The sequence below is a fragment of the Lichenostomus cassidix genome, chromosome 2, assembly GCF_008360975.1.
Source record: "Lichenostomus cassidix isolate B80296 chromosome 2, HeHo_3.0, whole genome shotgun sequence".
NCBI lineage: Eukaryota > Metazoa > Chordata > Aves > Passeriformes > Meliphagidae > Lichenostomus > Lichenostomus cassidix.
Window position 1 is genome coordinate 138,772,336 of NC_139482.1, and position 23,250 is coordinate 138,795,585.

The 23,250-nt window shown below is 36.7% G+C and overlaps 1 protein-coding gene across 2 annotated transcripts in view; it reads right to left on the minus strand.

The window, feature by feature from the left end:
- Nucleotides 1-1,029: 1,029 nt before the first annotated feature.
- The window catches only part of TAF2 (TATA-box binding protein associated factor 2), a 60,564-nt gene continuing 38,343 nt past the window's right edge, over nucleotides 1,030-23,250 (minus strand). The window contains exons 21-26 of one of the 2 annotated variants that reach the window (XM_085053463.1): nucleotides 19,999-20,068; nucleotides 18,374-18,483; nucleotides 15,878-16,107; nucleotides 13,098-13,250; nucleotides 12,579-12,684; nucleotides 1,030-2,659 (exon numbers count right to left, since the gene is read on the minus strand). In XM_085053463.1, coding sequence (XP_084909589.1) covers nucleotides 2,394-2,659; nucleotides 12,579-12,684; nucleotides 13,098-13,250; nucleotides 15,878-16,107; nucleotides 18,374-18,483; nucleotides 19,999-20,068 — 935 coding nt within the window. In that variant the 3' untranslated portion in view covers nucleotides 1,030-2,393. The remainder of the gene's footprint in view (nucleotides 2,660-12,578; nucleotides 12,685-13,097; nucleotides 13,251-15,877; nucleotides 16,108-18,373; nucleotides 18,484-19,998; nucleotides 20,069-23,250) is intronic. The other variant, XM_085053464.1, reaches the window with a different exon arrangement.

The following is a 23,250-nucleotide window of genomic DNA, read 5'->3' on the forward strand; positions in this document are numbered from 1 at the left end:
TTCATTCGTTCTGAATTTCAGTTTGCTTTTTTTGAATCACCTGTGCAATCTGCCAAATTATTCTGACTTCTGAGCACACTTACCAGTTTGTGAACTTTGCCTGTCCATGTTGCACCACCTGCAGACCTCAAACTTTGTATTCCATCAAACACACTAATGGATATTCTGGACAAGGAACATGATCCAACTCAGAAACTGCATTAGAAAGTTTTTTTAGATTCTCCCCCTCCCTCCCCTACCTTCAAATTTTCTATTGGCAGTATCTTCGCCATATTTTCTTAGCATATATTCAATAGTTCACTGCAAGTCATATAGCAAAGCCTCTAACAGCAGAATTCCTGCGCTGCAGCCCTGCCTCAGTTCTGTGCCTGTATCACTGAACAATACGTTTTCCCACAGCCTAAGTGTAAATCCACATCTCCAAAAGTAGAAACTACACCAGTCTAAATTATCCATGACCTCATTTTTAAAACATAAATGCATCTGCTTTCAATCTCCCAGACAATGCCAGCATTCATTGCTTATTAGCCCAGGTCTCCCACAAACACCCTTGGCACTGTTACATCACTCCTTAGCCAAGGGAAAAACACCTCAAAATGTTTCCATCGAGCTATTACTCACTGTCTCTCAAGGAGTGCTGAGCTGAGCTGCACACAGGGTTGGTACCCAAAACATGCTCAGTACTTCATTCAACCCATGCTCAGGTGCTCCTCTTGTACCTTCAACTCACCTAAGCTCCAAGAGCTACAGATATTGCTAAAAGGAAACAAAACCAAGGTGGGCTTCCCCTAACATGGCAAAGCAGTGGATCAGGAGAGGCTGCAGTGTTGCCCAGGGCCATTGTGGCTGCATCCAGCCCAAATGTGTTCCAAGTGCAATGATTAGCACAGCTATCCATGCAGGATTAAAAGGATATGGTGTTTGAATAACAAAGTAAGTATATACACATTACATAATGCCTGAGTCTATCATCTTTCTAGTCTAGAGATAACCTTTTATTACAAGAACTACAGGATTCACCAGAAGGTATAGAATATAAAAGCATTTATTAACTTTCATGAAACAGAATATGGCTTAAAAAAAATCTTCTTGGGTCCCTCTTGAACTTTCTCTCTTTGCTCTAAGAAGGAGAATCAGTCTTTCAGGAATATTTGTGAAAATTAAAAAAAAAATATATATTTAACCCAAATAAAAGCATCTTATAGAACACTATGTGAACTCTGGGCATCAGAAGCTAACCAGTGTATGGAAATAAAATGCTGCCTCTACACACATATGAAGAAAACAGATAAAAAGTGGCAGAGAATATTTATCTCTATTATTAAAACTTTGTAAAAATTAAGTTTTTAAATAAAACATTTCCTAGGTGTAAACAGTACACTGCATAAAACACAGCTGAAGAAATTTAAATGTATTCATCATTTCAAGTCCCAAACCTAGTTTACTGTGCTAATATATGTCTCCTGTGGATTCATGAGCTGATCTTGCTTCCAAACAAACCACCCCTCACATGGAAGAAACACATATTTTTCAATATTTTAATTTTTAAGCTTTTCAGAGTTAAAAAAAAAAAAGCCAACATCTTTCAAAAGAATATTCCAATGTTAAGCTTGAAGAAAAAAATCTGCCTCTGTCAAAATAATTCACAAACTTTATTGGATTTTTAAAAGCCTGATTACAGGACAAAACATACATTACGCATTTTGCTAAAATTCCAAAAACAATTGCAGAATTTAATCATATTCAAAGGCTCATGTCCATAATAAATACCACCAGCTTAAAAGCAGCCTGGAATTTTTTAAGAGTTTTAGTATTTGAAAAATGCAAATGTTCTATATACTACACTTTTAAAAGTCTGACATTACGTTGCAATGGTTAAAGCAAGAAACAGGTCAGCTGAAGACTAAAGAAAATCTCTGTCTTCTGAGGAGATCTACACTTAGTTATACAATACTGCTCTGGAAACAGGCTGTCACCAAAGGCCTGGCAATTGGCTTCTGCTTAAAACATATTCTGCCTCTAACATTCTTCAAAGGATTAAACCGTAATTGAGTCTGGCAATACACATGGTAAGCGTGATGTGCAGGGGGCTGCCAGTGGACATGGGGCCCTTACATAAAGGGCTGTTTTCTTTGTTTAAAATGGAAAAACGAGTGGGAGGTGTGGAGAACAGTGAAATACAAAATGAGTCAGACTCATAAACCATATTTTTTGAATCAGATTTCAACAACCACATATGCAAATAGAAGGCTTCAAAGGTGGCAGAGCTTCTGAATTGCTAAGGCAATTCACATACACTTAGTTCCATAAAAAAAGATAGAAGCTATAGTTATGTACATCCTTCAAAGCACTCCAAGAGTATTGCAAGTTGAACTCCAGACAAGCCACTGATATCAGTCTGAAAGTGATGGAGAACGGATTGATCGTGCACTGGCTGGACTGTTAGAGAACACAAAGGGATCCTTTTCCTTTTCTTTAGTATCATGTTTATGTTTATGCTTATGCTTATGCTTGTGTTTCTTCTTCTTTTTCTTGTGCTCATGGTGGTGGTGGTGGTGGTGATCGCTGTGTTTTGAGGAGTTTGATTCTTTACTAAACACAGAGAGTGGAGCTGCTGAGACAGGGTGCATGTTTATCTCTCCTGAAGATTGTTCCTTACCTAAAAGAATAGATAGATTGGGATAAATAAATGTTTAACCTGCATTGTTTCCAACCATAAGAAATTCAGAAATATTAGCTAAACCCTACACCATCATTTAAACATGAAAACAAGGAATCTGTTATTATATTTGTACCATTTAGTTTCAGAGAAGGCTCTGAACATGCCATTAAAGTTCCCAGCTACTGACAATTCTTAGAGATGGTCCTTCCTTCCTCAACAGCATCAAAGTATACCAGACAATTAGGAACTGTACAGAGCCCTAAGAAACTGAAATTATACTAGCTTTCTGAAATTATTTTTTCGATAGAGTAGGAAGGCCATTATACCCTGAATAATGCAAATATAACTGCTTGTGAAAATTCTGATATAAAGTGCAAGAGTGGAATACATTAAAGTGCATTTTTGGGATGCAAACTCTTTTTAGTCAGGAGGTAAAGGTCCCTGCAAGAACATACAAACCTTTTGATAGTGAAGAATTAAACTGCTTTTTCTAAAAATTGCCTCTTATAACTAATTTAGCCCATTTGAAAGATTATACGAAGCTTTTTTTCTTAAACAAAACGAAATCACAATAAAGACAATTACACCATCTTTATCAGTACATATTTCACAAGTGCATTAGAACTAGTTATATATGGAGCAAGCCTGGTATCTGAACCTGAGGAAGGGAATATGATCCATGACATCTGAGTTCAGGAATGACTTTCTCATTCTCTCTTTAGCTCATTTAATATTTCATTACTTCAGACAGATTGCAGTAGCTTGTACAGTAGGGATTAAAGGCCATTATTCTAAGGACACAAATTTTAAGGAGTGGAAACACTTGGAAAGTAGGAAGACTCAGATTCCTTTAGGCAGAAATTGCAAATCACTCACGTTGCAAGAATGCTTTAACAACTAGATAGATGTAGAAAAGCACCAGCAGATTTTTGAAGGCAACTAATCCTCTAAGTTTTACTTCAAATGGATTTTCTTCATAGCTACTTTAAATACGCTTTCTTTTCCCATCCAGTTTTTGGTGAAAATATCCCCACTAAATAAAAAGTAATTATGTTACGTTCTTTGCAATTATCTTTTTCTGTATATTTGAAAGCACATTTATTTTTTCAGTACATCTCTTTGTTTGGCTGGTTGGTTTTGTAACTCTAAAGGCCAAAATGATTTGTGTATGATAATGATTCCTGGAAGCCTAAAGAGACAGCTCCCTGTGCTATGACAAGCAAGTATTGAGAACAATTTCCATGCAATCTTTATAGACACACCCAAAAGACTAAGGAGTGTTTCAATCATGCATATATATAGGAAAATTTCTAGATGGTATACCTGTTCTGGGTTTTGTTTGTTTGTTTTTAAATATGTCTAGAAAAAACAAAATCTACATCTATATGAAGAGTTTAGAAGTCAGAACAGAAACACAAAACATTTTTATAGTGAGGATAATCAATAACTTGCTATGGGACATGGTGGAATTTCTACTGCTTGAAATCTTAAACAGCAAAATGATGTCTTTCTAGAAATATGTCTGGTCTTAACCACAAGACAGGAATATGGTACAATATAAAATACTGCTGAGGTTATGAAGGAGGCTAGTCTAGAGTACAATAATTTCCTATAAAATTGAAATCTCTAATATAAAAGTAATTTTTAAAAAATTTATTTAATCAAAACTAAGCAGTAGTAAGCTCATGTTATCAAATGCAAAAATTTATTGTTACAACTCACAACTTTACTTTTCTATGTATCTTATGGCAGGTAGAAGAGATGCACACCAATTCCAACTTTCACTTGCTGACTTCAATGCATACTTACTGCCCTATTTTTATATTGTTGTCTGAAGCCATTCTCAACAATGCAGAGAGTGCAAGTATACTGCATTTGATGCAAAAGGTACAGGACTGCTTCACAATGCAACTAGTTCCAATTATATTTTTAAAGGAATTCCTACCTGTACCTAAACCCATCCCTGTAACCTGAGCTCCCTCCTCTAAAGCATTCAGTGTTTACTTTATTTAGCAGCTGCAAGGATACAAACCCAACCATCAAACAGAAGACATAATGGTGAAAGAAGGAGCATATCTGACTCAGGCCATTAGAAAAGGAGAGGGTGGAGGCTGTACCTCAGAAAACCAAAACAGGCAGCATTTGACACCATTAAAATAATAGGCTGCAGTAGTTAAAGGGGAACTGTGGCAGTGACACAAACAGAGCTCCTAAAAACATAGAAATAAAGGTCTTGGCAGAAAGCCTGAAGACCACTGGTTGGTTGTATAGAAAATGTACAAAAGATTACCTAAAGTACAGAAAACATTCTCATGTGCTCTCAAGCTTACAGGCACATGATACATTAAAATACACATGGCAAACTCAAGTCAGCTTCAAATAAAGGAAATAACCCACGTAACATGACACAAACTCTTAAAACTTCTTAGCTCCATTAATTCCAAATTGTGGGGTTATTTTTATATGGAAACTAAACCGGTAAGTCTAGACACTACATTTGTAACAGCCTCAAACCAAAGCTAAGCCTCTGAACTTCAAAAATTTTAGCCAGAACTGGTATAAAAACATTGGCTTAAGTCTGCAGGGATGATGTAGCAGTAGTGGCAAGTGAAGATGGAGGATGCAATCAAACAGACTCTCCTAACTCTGTTACACAACGTGCCACTTGTGCTGATTTCCTGCAGTTTACTGAACCACCAGCACTGCTAAGGCAACAAACAGTCTGTATTATCACCTTGTTACTTATTTCAGGTGTGTTATTAAAAAATCCACTTGTTAAAGCAGTTAAACACCATTGACTAGAGTAAGTTAGGGACCAAATGCAACAGTAGTTTAAGCCAACAGGACTGAAGGGGTGGTGGTGAGCACCTAGAGAGGCAGGATGATCTTCAGGAGGGGAGAAATGGGATCCAACTGCAACTCAAGGGCTCCCAACACTTGAGGAGACAGTCAACATTGGGGATATGGAAAAGATATCAGTAAGAAATGAAACAACGTCATTACAAAAATCTGTATCTACTGAGCCAGCAATGGGAGTACACACACAGTTTCTTCACAGAGGTCAATAATGACTCTAGTCTGTTGCGTTTTTAAAGGCAAAAATAACACCTATCCAGAAAACTTCCTCCTACTGTTAAAGAGTGCTTTAAATCAAGAATCAAATATATTGATCCTGGATGATGGCTTCAAACGACTGAACACTACCAACTCAGTTGTGTGCTAGAATGGACAGACATATAAAAGCTCTATCAAAAATGTTACAGATTTGCATGCATAAAATTCAGTGCTGAACTTGCAAAACCTTTTTTTTTTGTTTTCTTTTAATTAATATCTACTTAAAGCCTATGCCAGGAACATGCCAAGCATAGTTAAGGAAAGCAAGGCTAAATAGAAATTGCCTTACAGGGCAATATCATCATCCTTTTATCAACAGGGACAGCAGGACTGATGCAAAGAGGCACAGAGCACTCCCTCTTCCTGCAGGGAACCCACTTCTTCCTGGCAGAGAGAGCAGGACTGAAACCCGGGTTTCTCCAAACACAGAAACACACAATAAGTGGAGGGCGAGCCCAGGAGCTCTCTTCTGAAGTGGTTAGTAACATTCCTTGGAAGAAAATGCACATATATGTGTCTATCCACATGGATCTCCTCCTGTTTAGGACGTGGAGATTCCAATGTAATTACTGGCTTTGTGGTGTTCCAGCCAGCTGGGTAGGTGTTTAAAATTAGACAGGATTATGATACCATAGGAGAAATAACAGAACCTTTGAGAGCCATTTGCTCCAGGGACAAATACAAATGATGTAGATGTTGTGGGAGAGAATAAAATGTGAAAACGTAGATCTTGTAGCTTAGCTTTAAAATTAAAGGAATTAAAATCCTCACCTGTTTTAAATTAACATTTTCTGTCATAATACAAATTATTGTCAGAAAATTATAACAGCTTGTTCATTTAATTTTTTTTTCTTTCTAAGACTCACCGGTGCATTAACATTAAACTATGTTCTTGGGTGGAGTGTTTTACCTATTTTTCTCTTATTTTGTTTTTGAACTTCTACAGTTTGAAAACATGTAACTTGAGACTTTAACATGCCAACAGGCTTTCATGAGATCTTTCATATGGTCACTCCTATGCTTCTGATTTTGTGTGAAGAGAATAGGATGCCCCGAACTTACAGCCTCTGTTTCTTTGCATGGCAAATCAGTGTAAAACAGCTGGCTTACACAGGATTTTTACAAATTGACACTTGTTTGAAATTACCACATTTGCACTCTAATTTACTGAAACATCAGAGAGGGAGAAACCACATTCACAAATCATAGGAAAGGCTGAAGCCCATGGGTCCTGAGGACAGGCTGGAGTTCCAGGACCTGACATGGACAAGCTCTGGGAACAGTGGGACATCAATACAAGCATGCAAGCACTTCATGTGTCTCTTCCAGAAGCCAAAGAAAGTTTACCAATGAGAAAGATAATGCACTCTCTTTGCCTAGCAGTTGGACTGCATTTCTTGGCTAGCATTTTCTTCACAGAGAAAACACTCAAAAAATGGAAAAGACCATAAAAATCATTTCAAAATTATCCTGTTTTTCCTTATTTCTCCTTTTCTTTTTAGTGTTACCCTGGAAACTTCAAAGACACACTATTTTTTAATTTAATGCTGTGTTTATGCATCTGCTGAACCACCAACAAAGTACACAGAAAAAGTTTCCAAGCATAAATGTTTTCAAGTTTCCAGAATGCACTGTCCTGTAATTAGTCTAAAGAAGCAGAATTTTCAAATTATGTATCTCTGAAAAAGGTTATCAATTTTCTCTCTAGGAGAATGCTCTTTAAAGTCCATGGGACAAAATTTAAAGTTGGAGGGTGAGAGGTCTAGTTAAAAAATATAAAACCAGCCAAAAGTTTTCTGAAGATGTGCTAAGCAAATCAGTTAATTTGGCTCCAACATGAACATTTTAACCAGTTCAAATTAACCCATTCATTTGACTTCAATTATTTAGTGGGATTTAAAACCAGACACACAATTCCTTATACCAAATGTATAACTAAAGTATTGTATAGACAAGCTGGTGTTTTAACTAAAATACACTTTTAACTGGTAAAAAGTTTATTAATTTCCTCATTTGGCTTTCATTTAACAACTATATTGCCTTATACTTACATTAAAAGAATAGCTTAACTGTAGTGTTATTTTTACTAAATTTATTTTCATAATCTAGATTATTCTAGTGGAATTCCTATTTTTGAAGAAAGAACATTTAAATCAGGAAGCCAATTCAGAATACTTTGTGCCTCTATCAGTTTCAGGTAGTCCACTTGAATACTTGCTAGCCTTATTCATCCTCTAGATTTGAGAGTGGTTAGCTGTTTCCTCAAAGACAGTCACAGCCACAGTATTCTGTTGTTTTTATTAAATCATGGAGTTGATACACTGCAGCCACACACTGATGCAATTCTCATTTATGTTGTCACTATCTGCAGGACTTGCATTTCTATTAAAGCTGCTTTCTTTAGGGTAAAGCACTGGAAAACACCATTCCTTGTGAAGTGTACAATTAACTACATACTATTTCAGTAAGGCAAATTTATCTTCAAACTTCACAGCCTATGAGTTACCAGTTTGGAAACAGTTACAACTTGGGTAATAAATTGTAACATATACTGTATTAATATTATGTATTATTAAAGGGCATTTCAACAGAACAGTTGTAACAACTTTTACCTCCTTAGAAAGTAAAGCAAAAAGTCATCATTGTCAGCGGTGTCTTCACATGCAAAAAGTGTTCATTTATGTATTTGTCTGTATGCTGATGTTTCCATAGCACTTCTTGGCACAGAGCCACTAATGGCTGGACTTTGAGGTACTTACTGGTGCACTTACAGCTAACTTGGGTAACTGTGGAGCAGCAGAAGACTGGGCTTCTCACACAGTTCAGACTGAATTCATATTTACTCCTGCATCCAAACTCAAAGTGCAATGATCTGCACCTCAGGCTTGGATCTACTGTTGGAAATGTACTGTTTAAATATAATAACTGCAGTAGTTTACATCTACACTTTACTGGGGCATATGCAGTATATCTAGTTTCAAATTGTTCCAGAAAAAAGTCAATCCAGATAAATCATAATTTCCTGAAAGTGCACACAGTAACTGTAATAAACGAGACCACAATCCAATCAACACTATGACTGTGGTCTAGACCTCCAAAGTTTCATGTACATCTACACAGCAGACAGAGCAACCTACAAAGTCAACAGTGGCAATTTCCAACTTGGTTATCCTGGGAAACTGCAAAAAGATTAACAGAATGGCCAAGGAATCTGTTTGATCTGAGTCTGAATGCTCAGGGTGTGTCCTCAAAGCCCACTGCCTCTCAAGGTCATCAGAAAAAGGACTGCCAGTGCACAAAGAGAACATCACTGTGTTTTATTTTCCTTTCCTTTCCAGAAACGAAGAGAGAATTGGATACTGCTTTTTATCAACTTTCAAACCATCAAAACTAATTGAAAAAAGTTCAATTAAGTGTTTATCAGTGATGAGCCATAACAACATGTAACTTCACTGGCAGATCATGCAGCCCACAGCCAGGCATTTATTCTGGAAGCAGAAAAGACTAGGCCAATCAATAACTAACAGATACAGCAGAACCTTTTAAAGTTTATTTCTGATGTATTGCACTTTCAGATAAGTAAAACATTAAAGAAGTATACCTTTATCTGATATCACTGAAGTCAGCAAAGCAAGACAAGTCACCTTACAGCCTGAGAGTTCAAATCTGTTGCTTACACATAATCTGATCTTGAAATTCTTTTATCTTAATATTTAAATGAAGGGAGTGTTCCTAATATTCTTGATGGTTAATGGCAAATAAAATCTGTTCTCACATTAGAAATGTAACCTTGCACAGCCTTGGAGGCTCAAAGAAGGCTACCAAGTTTCTAGTCCTAAGGGCAGATGAGTAATCATCACAACAGCATTCTTCAGACAGTTTGCAACGGATGTTTTGCTTGTTTTAATAATTTCTTGATAAATTATTAGATTCCCTTATAACTACCAGAGTCCACAGTTCTACTATCATAGTCAGGATGCTTTAGTATGATTTAAAGCACTTACTTTCTATATGAAATAGGACAGGTGCTATAATTATAACACTACAACCTATAATCCAGCAAGTGTTGTATTAGAAAACTTTTTTTATTGTCTCAGCCTTAACCTTTCACAACCATGGGTAGAGCAAAACAAAAACATCCCCCCACCCCCTCCAACTTTTAAAGGAAAATAATATTTTCTTGGCATTAGAGGGGTTACATCAACTTGACAAAATCCAAATCATCATTTGGGGTGGTCTGGGAAATGTAAAAAAAAAAGCAAAACAACCCAACAATCCAGCAAAAAACCACAGATACAACAGGACCCAACATGAACTTCCTCCTGGCAGCTGCTTTTCTCATGCTGTGTTTGGCTGATGACCTAACACTTCATGTGACATGTGGGGACATAGCCCACAGCTGGGGGAGGAAAACTGCGGGTGGACTAAGAGCTCACTGCTTCCAAGTACGAGTCAGAGCTGAGGCAGATTTACTAACAAGATACTGAGACCACTTCAGAACCTGCTGTCAATCTGTTTCACAATAATTACTCCCTGAAATGCACCCATCCTCCATCATTGCTGGAAAACCTCACAGGCCCTGAGATTCCTTCGTAAAACAGAACACTCCTATGTGTGAACAATTTTATTTATATATTTTGTTTTTCCCCATCTGTTTCTTCTCAGCAGTACACCATTTCCTAAAGATTGAACCATCTTTATTTACTCAGACTGTAATTCATACATCTCTGCTTCTAACGAAAATGCCATGAATAAGAAACAGGTGAAATTTTAGATGCAAAGAATATGTGAAGTGGAACTGTTTCTAACTGCACGAACTGAAAAAAAAGAACAGAATCATCTGAAGTGTTTCAAAATAATGCTTTACAGAGGTGAAAAGGTTATTCAGGACACAAGTGAAACTTGAAGTAGCTTGTGTCTGCTGTAGGTCTACAAAAGCACCAGGCCATTGCTCCAGTCTTGGTCAGACTTTACCCTTTCTGACCTTTAGCACAAACTTAATCCACAACAGTCCCTGAGCACAGAGCTGGCAGACAGAGAGTCCCGTAAGTCCTATTTGTGAAGTAATTGGCAGAGTTTTGTTTATGACTTTATATTCCATAGAGTGTGTATATCTAGTAAAAAATTGTTGCAAAACATCACGTAAGAGTTATAAATACTAATCCTCAGCAGAGCAGCTTTGCACTTGCAGGGCCTGGATGCATCATTCTTTGCCGTAAGAGGAAATGTGATGGTTGACCATAACATTGAGAACAAAATTCAAAGCAGCTCTGAGAAGTTTAAACTAAAGCTTCTGCAGATTCAGGCTCCTAAGTTCATGAGAGTAACCTATATGCAGCCTGCCCCTTTACCCTGTTGAAGTAAGTCAAAAAGTTGTGGGTTTTCCTGCTCTAGGTATCTAACAGCAAAGCTGTCCTGGTGGAGTTGGCTGTACAGGCACACGTGGTTAACTGAAGGCCATCTGGAAGCCAGAACTAGACCTCCCTGTGTTTTAATGTGCTCATATGAGTTTAATTTCTTAGCTGAGATGTGACAGCAGTTACCTTTTATAAAAATAAAAAAATTAAAAGAAAGAAATAAACTCCCTTAGTGACTAGAGCATCTGCCAAGGAAGGAAGAACATTATGTCCAAGGCCCTAATGGAATATGAGTGTACAGCTTCTGCACCACTGGCAGCGAGGCACCAGCCTCAGCAGGATTCTCAGGGCAGCAGCATCCACCAGCCCTTCTCTACAACAGGGCCACTAAATTTCCTGGTCACAGCGAAAGCTGATGAGGTCACCTGTCAGCACAGCTCAGGGCCTAGGGCAACTCAAGATGGAACCAATATTCCAGGTCCTGCTGCTAAGGTCTACTTCTGTTTTATGTTAGGCGGTCACCATTTAAAAACAGAAAAACAAGCAAGATGGTAATTACTCTGAATTCTACTTCTAAAGACAAAAGCTTCACTTTTACACAATACAGTACTGCAGCCTTAAAATCTTGCTCTAGATCTGTATGGAAGATCCCTCAAAATGCTTGGTACATTGTCACATGACTTCAGCATAGCTCCACTGGTTAATTCTGGAACTGAACTTTAGAAATGTGGTTCAAATATTTTGAGAAAATGAGATTAACCACTGAATTTCTTTGCTACTGACAGAAAAGCAAAGAAGGTGGAAGTTCAACAGTGAAGTTCAACCTGTCTTAAGGTTTCTAAGAAACACTATGCTTTGAGAATACTTTTGTCAAGTGTTATATGAAAAAAGATACTAAGAGAAGTACTAAAAGAAAGGAGGAGCTTGAAATGAAACATTTTTACTCACAGATGCAATCTTTTCAGTTTTGGAAAGCTCTTCTAAATACCTTTGAGGCTTGTATGTTTCTTAACTGCTAATGTTAAGTTATAAATCATTAATATTTGAAGGGCTTTTTTACCTGAAGAGTCTTGCTGGGTTTTTTTAACCTTCAAAATTATTAGTGTTTAAATGACACCTATGGCAAAACAAGTTATACCTAATTGCTTATGGGGCTCTACTTCAACTTTATGCTCTTTTATTCATTCCTTAGCTTTTCACTTTTATAAGCATGGTTTATACTTGTCTTACTTAGATATGTGTGACAATACACATGTATACACTTATCTGTACATCTACTAAAACCTACAAAAATGTTCTTATGCACCCTTTACACAGTTCCTGGAATTCCAGTAAGATTTAACACTTACCAACACTGTATGTATGGAAATTAGCAGTAGAAAAAACACCTCACAACTGAGGCAGTTAAAAAGATACAACCATTTTGCTTATAAAGTTACTTATACCTGGTGTGGATGGTCTCTCCAGCATATTCAAATGATGATAAATAAAGGCTTGGCTGTCATGAACTGTGTCCATATCAATTTCCTCTTCCTCTTGAGAGTTTGAGAACTAAGATATCAGGAAAAAAAATAAGCAGATGCTAATAACTCATAAAAACACACCACAACAGAATTTAAAATATTTTCTTTTTGAGGTAAACTGGGGGTGAGAGGGAAAGGAAGTGATATCTACCACTGCAAAGGAATAAAAATTCAGTAAAATTAAAAAGGGTCAGTGTCTTTCCTTCTTTCTAATTTACTGTGAAGCTGTGTGAACAAGAGCATAATCTGTCAACTTTAGTTATTGCCAGCCAATAAAGAATCTGATAGGAAATGATTTTGCCAAAGTAAGCATAACAACTGCTGTACACGTAAACACAGCATGTCTTTTGTTTGAACACAGCTTCAAGGGAAGCCAGCAGACGCCACTGCTGTTATTCTGAACATCCTATATATTGTGCAAATTGAATTTCCATTTCTTACTCTGATTTTGAGTTTGACTTTACTGTCTTCATTCTTCTCTAGTATTTGCCCTGGCTCCAATGGAGACCCGAGTGGCATATCAGCCTTCCTCTTCACCCCCTGCTGATGACCAGAAATGCTGGATGCTGTTTCCTTAATAAGATGATCATCCTCCTGAAGCGGCATTAAAAGACCAAAATTAGAAGATAGCAAGATCCATGTTTCAGAGAAAGAGACCTGATACCTGAAAAATCTTCCGAGTAAAGTGGATGATTTGAACAAAGTTTTCTCTGTAGTTCTGGCAAAAAGTATTTTCTAAAACCCTATATGGATTTGTGCCAACCACTCCTACAAACATAGTTTCTCTTTACTTCTATCCCTGCTCCCTCTGCATATCTAGCATTGGCATCTTTTCTGTCGCTTCTCACAATCATGGTACTGTTGGTGTGCAACAACATTTGCTGCCTCTGAATGGCCTTTCTATAAATCTGTGCCTTGCAGACTCTCCTCAGGCCAAATCTCAGTTGAAAAACTGAGATAGCCTCTGATCTACACATGGGATTTAGCCAAATCTTCTTTTAGTTAGTTTTAAAAGCTAATGCTTACTTTACTTAGTACAAATCATAATGAGTACTTGTAACTTTTTTCTTTATTTTACAACAGTATTTATTAAAAAGAACAAAACTGTTTTGTAAATTACTGCTTAGATTATAAAAAGAACAAGGTCAAAGAAATATCAAAATAGGAGAGTCTCCTAAGTTATACATATAGTAATGAAAACAGGAGACAGGTGTTTCATCAAGTCCAGTAGACAAAATTTAGAAGAGAAAATAAAGCATCCACAGAAGCAAACATAGTTAAAAGCTCACTAAACACTAGATAAAAGACATATATATCACAGACTCTCAAGGGCATATACTGCTCCCCTGAACTGCTCTTCCTCTATCCTACAAAGGGCACTCTAGCTCCACAAACTCTCACCCTGAATAATACAAGTTCCATTTTATGAAGTGGGTAACTTTTACCATCCTCAGCAACTTCAGTGTCACTAGTCTATCAGTACTGATTTTAACATGTTTATGCTCTCAGAGTATGTCTACGTTTAAATAACCTGATAAATTCTTTCACCTGATTATTCTTTTCTTCTCTTAAATAAGTATTTCCCTTTTTTCATTCCTATTATTTTGTCCAAGGCACTGCTATTGTGAAATACTTTTTGATTAACTTTGTTTGATAGAAGAGGCAGTCTTTGTTTTATGCTATGGGAAAATCAGATCCCTGAATTTTGGGGAAGTTACAGTGAAAATGGTAACCTTAAGGTAAGGGGTAGGAGAATGAAGACGAGGAATAGGAGAAGATACAGGGGATGAACTACAAATTGAGGCTTTTACTAGTGTTGTATTTCCACACCAGTGCAAGCCAGTATGGCTGCTAAATGAAGCAGCCTCATCCACACACAGTCCTGTCCTGGGGTGCCACAGGCATTTTTACAACTATGTGATGAACCAGCTGAGGAAACTGAAATATCTGTTCATAAAAAGGTACTGTTCAACCAGATCCTCCCTGGTCCATCTCACTATGCAGCAACAACTATTATGCTAGCACAAGGGAGAGGAAAGTTTACAAAAAGAAAAGTTAAGAGGAAATCTTTTCATAGTCTGGCTCCAAAAACACTTGGGGTGTTCACTGAACTGCAGCCTAAAAATCTGCCAACAAAATGCCCCCTGCTGTTTAATTCTAATGATTAGGTGCAGCAAGTTAGGACTTACTACGTGCTCTGTAGATATGCAGGACAGGTCTAATCATATCTAACTCTACCAACATTTTCTCCCCCTGTTGGAAAGGGCCTGCCAGGTACTGTTAATTTGTACTCTCATTATTCTTTTCAATAAAAACTATTTCGATGTTAACTATTGGACTGATAAAGTAACAATAAACCATCCCATTCAAAAGGGTGGAAGGAGTTTCAAACATGCTAATCACATGTTCACATTCTCTTTCAGGATTTACTCCTGAACAGTTTCAATCAAATGCAGTTTTTGAAACTGTTAAGAAAAATCACTAATTATTTCCATGTCTGTTGATTTTCTCCCTCATAATTAAATTTGTTAAACAAAAATACTTAGTCTTGCAGCAATGGCAATTATTCTTGAAAAAAGCATGACCTTAATAGTTTACAAAAATTTATTTTCTAACTACACAAAAGAATGTGTTAGCACTGAAGCCTCTGAATCTAGAAAGATATCAAACTGAATGTATACCATTCTTCAGAAGTTCTTACAAATCCTTCAGAGCACAGTACTAAAAAGTCAGATTCAAACATTCAATGCAGATGTGTTCAAATTTCAACTTTGCCATCTCTTAAAGTTGTTTAAAATGAGGTGTATCTATGTATTTTAAGATGTAATAAATTTACTGATAAAAGCTTTTGTTTCAGAAAATTGGATAAATTGCCTGTAAGAAATAGTCTCATGAAAAAAGTTTTCATCACAGCATCAAACATTTCTGTGAATCACTTCGTATCTCATAAGCAATATATAAAGTTTTGTAAAGAACAGAAATGATGAGACTAGAAAAAAAACAAGTAAAAAGCTTGCATATGCAATGCAAAACAGTTAAAAAATGTCAAAAACGCCATGGTATATGCCAGCTTTTCAAATGGAAAAAATAAAGAGCAGCAAGGTAAGAAGGTAGCTTAGGTAAAGCATGAGAGGCTTGAGCACAATACAAAATTAAATCAGCAACCCATGCAAGAACTCGGAGCCAGCTGAATGGGATGTATGCAGATGGTTTGTGCTTACGGTGCTCTGAAATCCTACTGACTGTCCATGATTGTTAGTACTGTTCACAGGTTCCTGATTATTTGCAACTGATTCAGGGATAATCGTTGGATTAAGTACAGCCTTCTTTTCTTTCAGGTTAAGAACTAGTCCAAGCTCTGGTAATGGTAAACAAGAAGGTCTGCTGAGGCCAAAGAGTGTGAAATAGAGATCCACAGCACCACATCGTAATCTCCAGTCATGTGAAGTTCCTAAAATCCAAAAGAGATTGTTAATAGAGAGACAAAATCTTCTCCTCTCCCATGAGTAAAACAGTCTCAGTGATAGGCCCACCGGAGTATGACGTTTTCTGTGCTTAAGATCCACTTGCTTCATTATTCCTGCCTCTTATTAGCTCTAACTCGCTTTCTTTTTAAACTTTTTTCCTTTTTAAACTTTCCTGTTTAAAAGGAAGTCTTTAAGTTTCTTGGGTTGCAAGGTAGACACGTTTAGTGGAACAAGACTGGAAAGCTACGTGCTATAATAACATAATGAAAAATAAAAGAAAAAGAACCACACCCATATGCTATTATTTTTCAAGTCACAGTCTTTAATTTTTCTACTGGACAATAAATAGAACATTTTGTTACCAAACCGGCTTCCTGTATCAATGGATTTGGTTGCATTTGCCTATGTATTCCACAAAATGTAGTAAGAGCCTTAAGCACGACTAAGGTCTTTCCCTTCTGCAAACTGCACTGATAGAGGAACACACAAGCATGCTTTTTAATATCATTACTATGTCGTACTTCACTGAATACTCAATACTTGAATTTGCATTCATACTCAAAATATGTATTTTTACTGCACAAAGCAATGCTTTATTTTTTCATTATTTTTCTCTGCAAACTGTGTGCTGCTTTCACATCTTCATACACAAAAGGTCTAAGTACGTTTGGCACCAACCACAACAGAAAGACATTTAACATCTGGAGCAATGCTGCAAATACAGGGATTCTGGTGTTAACTCAGCCCAGCTCTTGACTGATTGCAAGTTTATTGAACATATTGTTCCCCAGCAGGAATTGAACTATATCTGGTAAACAAGACACAGATGTGCCAACTGCCATGTTAATGTGGCTGTGCAAGACTTAGCACAAAATAAAATTACAAGATCTATTGCTGTAAACAGTAGTTTTATGGGGTCAAAATAGTGTTTTGAGTAAGCTTAGCTTACCCTTACCAGTTACAAATTACCAGTTACACTTACCCAGTCACAAATGAGAACAATATGAATATTAATCTGGGCATTTCTAATATTAAAATACTCCCCTGAGAATGACACACATTCAAAAATATCAACTTTAGAACTATTATAACATTATCAATTTAATTCAGATTAACACAGAAAAAGAAAGAGATTACACATATCAATCAGAGTCTGTTCTCTATTGCATGGGCTTGTTAAATGAAAGCTACTCATAATACTAGAATCATGCACCTTTAAACCTGGCTACTAGCTTGTAACACATCAACAACTTTTTTCAAGGCACCCTGGAATGCTACAGTTATCCCTTACAGAAAATAAATTGAAACATTATGTCATTTTGAGACATAGAAATTTAAGTGCTTAAAGCCCCATGTACCTTCATAAGAATGTATACCCTATTTGTTACTTGCAAAAAGAGGTAATGCTTGTAACACTGCACACACTCTTCTCTCACGAAAAAGCGAAAACAAAATCTCTGATGGGAACATCAAAACTGTTTATTTTCTCTGTCTGACACTTGGCAAATCCTATGAAACTGAACTACTAGTAGTCTCCCCACTTCAACCGCTGGAGTGTAGCCGTAAAGTTTTAAACACTAAATATAATGGCACACAGAGAACAGAAAGCCTGCAATGACCTAAAAAAGCTATATAAATGTTTATATGTAATCTATGTAGTAATGTGCCAGATGTTAAAGGGCAGTTTGTCAGGGCTGGATGAAACTGCTTCAGTAATGAAAAACAGGTCAATGGTAAAGATGCAAGCCCTCCTCTCACTAAGTTCTTTCCTAATCTCACAAGGCAAATTGAGTTTTAGGTCAATAATGCAAGTGAGATTTCTAAAAAATCTCACTTAAATTATCTATACCAGTGCTATCCTCTCATATTCTCTGAGAGTTTAGTAAAAGAGGTAGAAAAGAGACCATCAAAGGTAAAGCAAACTCTAAGTGTAACACAGACACCACTATTTGAGGAAACACTTGCTTTGAACATCTTTGAACATTAAAAATATCAATCTGTGCAAAAGAACATCAAAGCACACTACATCAGTAGACAAAAAAATTAAAAACAAGTTTTGGTAGCCTATGTCACTAAGAATGTTCTGGAAGTTCACAGATAATATTCAACTTCTGAGACTGGATTTTTAATTTCTAGCTACTGAAACCAAGCTCTTGGCATACTCTGAAGCAAGTCTTTAACACTTAGTTCAAAAACCTCACAATAAAACCCTAACACAATAAAACAACAAACCAATCAAAAAACCCTAACCTGAATTCATCAGTTTCCAAAGCTGATCTACCAAAGCTTCATTACATAAAGGGGACTCCATATTCTTGGTAAAAGGTGGATTCTTAGTCAGCATATCCAAAATCTTATGCCTAAAAGAAACAGAAAAATAATCTTTATTAAATCCAAAAGAAAAAAACTTGAAGTCTGTTTAGTTTGCAATATTCTTACGAATTTTTTAAAGTTTAACAACAAACTACAGTATTTCTTCCAAATTTTTAACCAGTGTTTTATGCCTTTTATTCTTCCTTCTGTCCACAATATGCCCAGATTTACCATCAGCAATATAACTTATGAGATAAAAAGTAAGGTGCAAAGCAGTAGGATGTTTTTGGACAAAACTGTTAACAGTTGTAGTCTACATCATGCTCTTCTGTTTAGTAATGGTCTTTTTTTCACACACTGACTTGGAAATTTACCAAGAAGAAGAAAAACTGGCAAATAAACTCCTTACATATTGATACCAAAGAGTTTTTGAATAACTGTAAATGTTTATGACTGATACAAAATGGCAGGCCCAGAAAGAGTGACTTTCACATTTTCCTGGAAACACTGTGACTTCTTAAGTTACACTAGTGTCTGAAGATCTGCATTTACCATGTTTGCTTACAATATTTACACACTGAGCTGAAAGTAGATACACTTTTCTTTCTTCAAACTTTGCCTTGAAAACATTTAATGAATATTTCTTTGTTCCACTGCTTATTATTTTAACAATTTTACTCTGTATAGCCAGCTTTCACCTTGCTGTCTTACACATTTAGAACAAGAAGACTCTTGCAGATACATTTTTTTTGCATTTTCTTTTAGAAGAGGCTAACATATTGCACTCAATTCAAAATTTAAACTCCTCTTTAAAAGGACACGAATGAAATTAAATCTCTTTCTTAAACTGAAGCTAATTCTCTATTTATTTTCATTAACAAGAATGACAGAAATGAAACAGAACAATCTTACAGCTAGGATATTTGTAAGAAATCACCTACAGAGAGAAAGAGTAAAAGTAGTATTACTTAACTTTGATACTCAGTATTTTAATGGTGATCATAAGAATAAAGTGTTGAGGAAAACTAATTACTACAATCCTTGGTGTTCACAGCTTTGAAATGAATGTGCTAAAATGTGATTTGTGTGAAAACAAAGTTGAAACAGGCAATACTAGAAATTTCACCACATTTTCATGTGATCCTTTCACCCCATCTACAGTCTAACAATTGCTTTGCACCCCTTGCTGTCCAAATATTGTGTGCACTATGTCTCAGCCTCTGTCTTTTCTAAATATCAAAAAGTCTTTTTTGCAATATGCATCATCAGATTTATACACTTTATTTATGATCAGGAAATAATCTCTAACTTCAGACTTCTGCCCAAGAGTAGAACATAAAAGACGAAAAATAACATAATGCAGAATAAGAACAGAATATACTAATTTTTGAGATGTGGACTGTTAAAACACAAAGCGTGTCTCAATTAATGTAAAATAACAAGCAGGAAAAACAGTTTTGTGAAGAAGCAGTTAAGGATCTGATCTATTCTAGTGATTCCAGGTGAAGAATTTACTTAGTAGCTTCAGCATTAGTAAAAAACCTGGCTCTTTATTAACTCACCTTATGTAGGGTACAGGATCACTCTGAACCATACTAAGTAGCCACTGTAATTCTTCATAGCTCCTATCAACTGCAAAGCAAAATAAAACAGAATACCTATTAATATATATAAACTAGAAGGATTTTGATGAAGACAATAATGAGCTCCTGAATTAGCACATGAAGAGTTTGAACCACTGCAACTAAAGCGGAATTCCACTAATTATAGAGCAAATTCAAAGCAAAGTGTTTTACTTTACATTGAAATAGAAGTATTTACAAAACTCTTTCATGCCTCAATTGTTCAATAACAACCAATTTATTAATTGCACGAGCATTGATTGGGAAAATCAGAATAAAGGATCATCTTGATATTGTATGCTTCCTCAAATGAACACATTCAAATATCCTTTAAGAATCACAAGCGAAACATTTTCTGTAGAGAATATACAATTCTCATACACAGGAATCTGTGAAAGATTATTATCTTTAAATAGGATAGAAAGAGGAATACTACAGGGCTTATATAAAACTGCAATCATGCTCCCCTCAGTAGCCTTCATTAGTTTTTTTAAATCGGTATACTTTGCAACTAAAATGGATTTTGAAACCTATCAACACAGGGTTCTAGAAATTTGCTGTTTGACACTGTTGGAAACTAAGTAAGCTTGTTAGATTAAAATGTAACTTACATTACAAAATTCCTTTGATTATCAGAATAACATTGCAAAATAGGAAACTACATGGGATATCATCACTCATTACACAAAAAATGAAAGCATTTTTATGTGATCATTTTGTCAGGTGCATAACTGTAAGATTTTTACAGCAGCATTCTCATTTCTTCAAAACAATGAAGAGTGTGTATTAATCATTGCTGGATAGACAGGTCCAAAACCATTTCTGTTGCTTTCCATTTTGTGCTCCTAGCAATGAATTTCTTTTTTCCCCTAGCCAATTGTATTTTTAGTTCTAAATACCTCAGTCCAACTTTTCTTCCTTATTTCAGTTAGTTTTCAGTCAACAATTTTTAAATATAACTTCTTTGATCCAACCAATTATAATACCTATTATTCTCTTGTTATTTCACTAGGTTAAGTTGCTTTTAACAGAAGAGGCATTTATTTATAATATAAGGATCAGCACTTTAGTTCTCTTACAAGTTTTAAAAATACTTTGGACAACTAGAACATAAAACCCCTTTCTGGGTTAGGAGAAGTCAACTACATTAGAATGTCACTTAGAAGATGGCTGAAGAGTCTTTTGCAGGCCACTTGCAAGTCAGCACTGCTCTTCCTACAATCCAAACTAAACAAAAGTGATTACACTGGTGAGACTCCAATAAGCCCTGCTCAGAGGCAGAATGTATTAGCTCACACAGAGCACTGTTTAGAGCACGGCTACACAGTTCTGCATGATGCCAGAGAAAATTTGTATCCACACAGATCAGAACTACAACCTCAGATTTGCCTTAAAAACCAGAGAAATCTTTGAAAAACTATGCCTAGAATATACTTTTAAGAGATTAGTGATTGCTTGTGCTCAGCTCAATGCACAGCTGCTTTTCCTGGCTTGGGACAGAAGGCAGCTAGAACACTGCAAACAAAAGTTGTTTTGCATGTAACAAAAATAATATTGTATTAACACACAGCAAAGCATTGCAACACTGCAAACATGAAGTCACAGTCATTACACATTGTAATTATTTTGACTAACAAAACAGATTTTAAAATGCTTTTTAATTAGAAAATTAAATGTCTGGGAGATGAATCCTTTAGGCTGACAGCACTGGATAACAAAACCAGGAAACACCATACTTTTGTGATTATAAAGTTGTTTTTCTTTGTATTTTACACTTATTTCTGCTAGAAATTAATTCTTTCCTGCTATTCACCTTATAGTGTAAACTAAGCAATCTAGGCTTCCAAAGCTTTGCTACTAATGCATTTAACCTGCTCTTCAAATTTATATAGGAACTATGAAACAATTTGGACAGCAATGACAAATTAAATGTGACCTCAGGCAGAACAAATCTAATTAGCCAGAAGAACCATACAGCAGCCTGGTTTGGAGACCTCACAAGATTACCTGCTCCAGCCTTTCATGGGAGAGGGAGCCTAGATGAGATTGTCTAGCACTCTGTCCAACTGCATCTTGAAAACCTCCAGCAATGGAGACTCCACCACATACCTGGCGAGGTTCTGCCACTGACTGATTGTTTCCACTGTAGAAATTGTTTTTTCTTGTATCAAGATGAAACCTCTCTGGATGCAACTTCTACTTGTTAATCCTTCTCCTTTCCAAGTGGAAGAGGGAGATGCTCCATCCACCTGGTAGCTGCACTCTAAGTACTGGAATATTGTGATGAAGTCTCCCTGAGCCTTCTCTTCTCCAGGGAGAAAAGACTTAACTCTGTCAGTCTTCCCTCACAGAGCAGGTTCAGCAGCCCTCTGATCATCTTTGTGGCCCCTCTTTGAACCCTCCCCAGTCTGCCCACAAGTTTCTTGAACTGTGAGGGCTGCAACAATAGACACTGCTCGAAGTACAGATGGAGTACAAAGTAGCGTGGGATGATCACATCTCTGGCTCTGTTAGTATGGCCACTGCAGATGCAGCCCAGGATCTAATTTGTTGCTGCAGCACACTGCTGATTCGTGGTCAACTTGTCATCCACCAAGATCCCCCAGGTCCCTTTCAGTGATGCTGCTCCCCAGCTGTGGCTAGCACAGACCTTTCTCATGGGAACTTTTTCTCTTTTCTTCCTGTGTTTTATAAACAAAGATAAAGTTTGGATGTTATTAAAAACAGTTTCTCGGATGTGGACAGTTCAGGCCTGGCCAATCAGGCCTAGGGGGAGGCTTCGAACTGACCAATCCGGGTGACCTCTGAAAAGTCTATATAAGTTGGAATTAAATAATAAAAGCTCTCTTTTTCATGCCACGCTGAGAATCCGGGTCTGCTTTCTCTGCTAGCGGCTCGACAGCGACATCCAACCACTCAGATCCTGGCCTGTTCTGGGCTCTTTGGTTATCTTGTCCTAGGTGCACTTGGTAAACTTAATATAGTTCTTCCTCACTATACGCCCAAGGTCTCTCTGTAAGATGTGTTTCCCTCCTGTTGTGTCCACCTCACCACCAGCTTTGACATCAACAAACCTGGTGAGGGAGGCTGCTTTCAATGCTGCTCTCCACATAACTTCTGAAGATGTTCCCTGAGGGGCCCATTTGTGACAGACTGCCAGCCTGAGTAAAAACCGCTGATGACCACTGAGTG